The 6,083-nt window shown below is 36.7% G+C and overlaps 1 protein-coding gene across 1 annotated transcript in view; it reads left to right on the top strand.

Moving 5' to 3' along the window:
* The window catches only part of rab22a (RAB22A, member RAS oncogene family), a 12,018-nt gene extending 9,085 nt beyond the window's left edge, over positions 1–2,933 (top strand). Inside the window, exon 7 of the mRNA XM_086149822.1 lies at positions 89–2,933. Coding sequence (XP_086005948.1) covers positions 89–186 — 98 coding nt within the window. The 3' untranslated portion in view covers positions 187–2,933. The remainder of the gene's footprint in view (positions 1–88) is intronic.
* Positions 2,934–6,083: the final 3,150 nt, after the last annotated feature.

Here is a 6,083-nt window from a genome sequence, read left to right on the forward strand (position 1 = left end):
GTTTTTTACCACTGGAGGAATAACTTATGTAATCTATAAACCATTAAGGCCTGATGCTCCAGATGAAAACGCACTTATTTCCGTACAGGTAAGCGCATCCCAGTCGTCGACGCAACAGGAAGCACTTCGGGCAGAGGTTTCAAACTGGGACGACAAGCGTCAGAGTCTCGCAGGACGTGCTGCTGATGAGGCTGGCATCCCCTCTCACGTGACCTGTGACCCCCGAGTAACTTTCGTCCATCGGCCGATCTTTTATGTTCAGCTTCATACACACGCCGGCAGATCATCATGCAGATCATTGTAAATGACTGTCAACCATCACCAGCATTTGAAATTGCACGATAAGAGAAACACATCAGGTTTATAGAGCATTGACAGCATCCATTACCTTCAAACCCGGGTATGTTTATGAAGGGGCCACAAACAATTCTTCTCACCTCTTTAAAGAGTCTTTGGTGCTTCAGAACTTCAAATCAGATTGAAGAACTTCAGGAGAAAATGCAGTCATCCTTTGTCCATGTGCATTATTTTTTGGCCAAAAGCTGAAGGAAAGTGGGTTTGAGTCTCACCAAATAACTTTGATAACTTATTGCCTTTTCTGTGTGTGTGTGTGTTTGTGTGTTTTTTTTAAACAACTAAGTGTTTCTAAGATCTTGTAAGGAATAATTTGGATGCCAACACAATGGATTTACCCTGTTTTATTGACTGATGAGATGATCACAATATTCTGAAAAAGGTTTTCAGTCCAAACGTCTGCCTTTTTTTTTTTTTTTTAATTTTAGATTATTGGTCACTTGGGTTTTTCTTTATGAAATATATTGGTTTGTTTCTGCACTTGTCCATTTTAAGTGTGTGCAATCAATAATTTTTTTATACGACTTTAATGTCAAATATTAGGGTTTTCTTGAAGGATGGAGATATTTGTCAAAAACTGCCACTCTTTTATTTGCAGGCAAACCCAAAAGCTATGAAGTGTTCATGGCTTCTCACATTTATATTTTTGTTGTTTTTTTTCGTTAAAATATAAACTGCAAACCCAAAAACTGAAGGTGTGAGGATACCAACATATTTTTCTATATTGTTGTCAACCTTCAGCTTGTAAGGATATTATGATCATCACTTATCACTTCTGCAACGATTTAGCATTTCAGAAAATGCTGATAATTCTCCCATTAATATGTTGATGAAAGTCCCAGTTGCTAATGTGTGCCACACGGTTAAAAGAGCAGTGGTGTGACTAGAACCCTGGGTTTGACTTGTCACACTGTGCAGCTTCTTGCTTGTTGTATTCCAGTGTTAGTGTGTGGTTTTTGTTTCTGTTTTTTTTTTTTTTTTTTTAAATCCCACTTGAACTGTTTCCTGGCAAGCCCTCTGCCTTTGACTCTAAGGCTGCTACCTTACTGCCGTCTCACAGCAGAGGTTTTGATTGGTCTTGCCAAATTCTTTAATTGCCCCATAAACATTTTTGCACTTGCCCAAATTTTTACTACCTTGTCTATAATAAGAGCGAATAGATCTGTTAACCATACCCTTGTGGGGAAAATCGGGATCTGAATTTGCAAAGTTGGACGTGGCACTATTTCGACATGTTGACCTCTCAGTGAACCTCATCCTTTTTTTTTACTCTTAGCTACTGCACATGTTTCATTCAGGCACAGCAGTTTATGCAGTGAAAGCAGCTTCCACAGACTCCCGTCACCTCCTATTAAAAAAAGAAAAAAGAAATAAAAATATATATATAGCTCTGACACAATACTCAATATGCTTGAAATTGGACTTCTGAAATTCCTGTCTTAATTCAAACCATTATGTTTCTCTAGTTCTCAGTTCTGTCCGGGGTTGCCAAAAATACAGATGTGGGATTAATTATGAACACTGACTAAGTGCTCTTTCTATCTATTAATCATGCATTATAAACAAAGACGTTCTTTTGAGGATTTCCTCAGAGGGTGCAATAGTATATAGAGAAAGGCAAAATGGAAAGAGATGGTCACACAGTGGAGCATCTGCAAAAAATGTGATCCTTTCAACTCAGGCTCACCAGTGGATAATGGTTCATATTTAATTCTGATTCGATGGCTGTTTTGCGGTTTGTCATGTTAATATTGTTATGGGGACGTTCAGTACCATGCAAACCTAAGCTGCAGCCACTGACTTCATGTTACTTCTACCGAGTAGTTGCTATAATTTCTGCGTTTATTTTATTACAAAGGGAATCACAATGGCATTGATAGCAGTACTTTGACTGACTGCATTATTCCACCCATATTAGTGACATTTTATATGCAGACAATTAAATTCTCTGTGAAATCACTTGATGATGAATAGTATTGTAAGTGTGTCAGGTTTCTGCAAGTTCTATCGGTGTTATTTTAGGTCTCGACTGTTTTCTCAGTTCTTATTGTAGTGAGGGACATGGTGCCAACAATGTCAAAGCCATTTTACTGCACCACATATTACTAACCATTTTTTATTGTTGATGTAATATACTGATTTAGAGTGCAAATCACATCATTGCTTTCATATGTTTTGAAGTTTGATAATGGAGGCTGGATTGACGTCAATGAGTTCCTCTTGTCTGCAAACAGAAGGGATGGACTTTACGTGTACCAGTTTTACATTGAAAAATGCCAATAGTCTTGGGCTGGACCTGGGAATATGATTGGTTTATGTTATGTATATTTTTTCAGTGTAAATACTGAACATCATGTTGCACCCAAATCAATGAGGATATTCTATTCGAAGCCGTGGTAGCACAGTAGACCTCTATATCTACAGTAATAACATCAGCACTGTAGTTATCGTATTTAGCTTTTTACTATGATTAATATTGATTGTAACGAAATGCCTGAAGACATTTGTTGCCACTGTATTTCCAAGTGTGTAAAAAGGGAAATGTCAATTGGTTTACTAATAAAAGATTGGCAAGAATATATTCTTTCCTCTTTTGGGGTTCTTTGTGTGTGAGATGGAAAGACGTGCAAGTATTTATGTTATGTAGCCCTGGTATTTTAGAGTATATTGACTATTATCTGTGTTGTCATGTTGACAACCTAGTGCTTGTCTTTGTATGTGGAAATGTGATCCATGCTGATCGAGCAGCACTCTGATGGACAGATACTGATAAAGCCACAAAAGGCCCAAATTTCACCTTGATATACAGTATATACTGGCTTAGCTGAATTTTTTACAGATCAATATTGGCATGTTAAAATCCATCAAATACTGTCTCAACCTACTCTGATATTTCCAGCCTCTGATATGCGGTAACATTTAAATCTAAATGACAATTTCAATATTGAATATTGTATGTTGCTTTAAACCAAAAAACAAACAAAACAATTCACCATGTCAGCAATGGTCAAGTATTATCCCCAAACAATGATGCCTAATCCTGCAAGATGTAAAACAATCGTATTTTCCCATATCTGTATAGCAGACATTAAAAAAATTCCAATCCCCTTGTCAAACAACCAAGCAGACTTATTTCAATCTGTAACTTTTACGATTAAAATGTAATTTCTAGTGCGTCAGTCAAGAAAACAGCAAACCAGCCACACATGCCCAAAGCAATGACTAATTATTTGACGGGAAAATATCTCATTAAAAGAGGAACAGAAGCAATTCTGCTCCTGAAACCCAGGGCAAGATGAAAAATGGAAATTGTAAAAAAAAAAAAGAGATTTTAAATAAGTTTAATGAGCAACTAAATCCCAAAACAGTTGATCAAATGAAATAAAAAGTATTTCTTCAATAATATAAGAGAGGATATTAAATCAAATGATTAAAACCAAAACAAAGATGTACATTTCTAAAAAAAATGTGACTAATCCAGTAGAACATTTTTTGTAACTTAAAACAAATGATTATAATATATAATAAATATGCAAAAAATATAAAAACCAGGTTGAACAGAAAGGTGTTTCTATGCTTTTAAAGATATTAAAATTCTGTCCTTTGCTCAGATCTCAGATCAGCAGCTACAGAGATTTAGGTCAGTATTAAAAACATGCTTTGCTGTAGATTTAAGTTTTGGGGATTTTAGAGGGTTTAAAGAGATAATTAAATTACACTACAGAATGTTTTCCCTCCGCCTGTCCTATGCTTGTCTATTATTGTCCTGTTGTTTGGAGAAAATTACTTTGGCACATATCTTGGAGAAGAAATGGAAAGTACAGCTTTAAACTCAACAGGTTGATCTTTTAAGTACCTTTAAAGAATATTTAAAGATCTTCAAAATACCAGCAATGTTTAAATATAACACACCTGTTTGGAAAAAAGGTGCAAGAGTGGAAAGCAAATCTGTCAGTGAAATAAGCATCTCATTCATGAATGTTTTTTTTTGTTGTTGTTCTTATTTTAAATGAAAACACTGGAATAGTTTGAATTACCCTTACCACCAAGCAATGCCTAACCAAGAAAACATGGGGTATTTCACCATCTAACAGACAGCTGTAACCTCTGTGTTTTTGTAATCTATCAAAAACACATACAGCTAATAACATTAAACATGGCTGCGTACACCAGTTTAGATGTGCAGGTGTGCCAACGCCCCGGTTGCACAAACTGGCTCATTGATCCACTTATTGGAATGTAGCCATCGACGATGTTTAGTGTTTACACCTGTGTTTTTCCTGCTGTGACCACTGGGAACATTTATGAGAAGATTCCAGATGATGCTGTAGCACACTTTATGATTCACATTGTATAAATAGCTGATGCTTTAAATGGATATATTGTGCACTGACTAACCACTCACAAAGTAACTGATCTAAAATACATTCAAGTGTTTGTAGTACAATTCGCTGCCAAAAAGAACTATGGTTAATTTAAGAATGGGTTGGTTTAGTGGGAAAGAAAAACAAACTTGAACCATGAGCACTTAAACAACTTTAAACTTTTTTCATTGCACCTAGGCTTGATGCTGTTTAGTTCACCTATGGTACTAGGATTCTATTTCAAACAGCTTCTTTTGTTGGGCCATCCTTTCTTTTTCAAGTTCTCCTCAAGTTTACGATAAAAATGAAAAGATTATCAAATCACAATTCTTTGTCTTTAATATTTAAAAGTTCCACATCTATATCTAGTCACAATTCCATTTAGAACATCAGTGATTTTTCTACAGCAGTGTTTGGCTGCTAACCTGCTGAAGCCCTAGTGTGGGCCTCAAGCAGGGTACGTGCAAGCCTCTTGAACGTGTCAGGTGTCCGAACTTAGGCAGAGATAAAAGTTTTTGACAATCTTAGAAACAAATTTAAATACTTTTCGCCATTTCCTCTTCATTGATCATTTTCACAACACATTCAATCAGTTAACACGGTTCATATCAGCACAGTAATTATAAAAAAGACCAATATTTTTCTATTGTAGGCGGCACGGTGGTGCAGGGATTAGTGCTTCAGCCTCACAGCACGAAGGATCCTGGGTTTGATTCTGACAAGGGGACCTTTCTGTGTAGAGTTTACATGTTCTCCCTGTGCCTGCCTGGGTTTCCTTTGGTCCAAAAACATGCAGCAGGTTAATAGAGAAAATTGCCCCAAATGAGTGAACGCTTCTTTCTGTGCATATGTGGCCCTGCGATTGACTGGTGACCAGGCCAAAGTGTACCCCGCCTCTCACCCGATGACAGCTGGGATAGTCTCCAGCATCCTCCACGACACTGAGTGCAGGATAAGCGGCAGACGGTGGATGGATGGATGGATGGATGGATTGCTATTGTTTAATTTGCTTTTTTAATCTATTCATTTTGTTTGGGTGGTCAGCATAATATAATTTTTGGCCCAAATAGCTGGTGTACTAAGGAGAAATTTTTATTGAGTTTTGCAGAGATCTTCAAATTGGGATACTACGTTGTAATTTGACCATGAATAATATATAGGAGGTTATTGATATTAAAACACTTTTGAGGTAATTCTGGCAAAGACAAGCTGTACCAGGCAACCCTTGATGGATAGCAACAATTGGAGCTCCTTTTTTTTTGCTTGAGGGTGATAATGAACATGATGTGTTCATTTTGCATGCTCTGTAAGCCATATGAAACTGATTATCACGGTAGTAGATGTACTATAGTTACATGGTTATCG

Source organism: Fistularia commersonii, chromosome 7, assembly GCF_037954325.1.
Source record: "Fistularia commersonii isolate RoL2024-O1a breed Wild chromosome 7, RoL_Fcom_v1.0, whole genome shotgun sequence".
Taxonomy (NCBI): domain Eukaryota; kingdom Metazoa; phylum Chordata; class Actinopteri; order Syngnathiformes; family Fistulariidae; genus Fistularia; species Fistularia commersonii.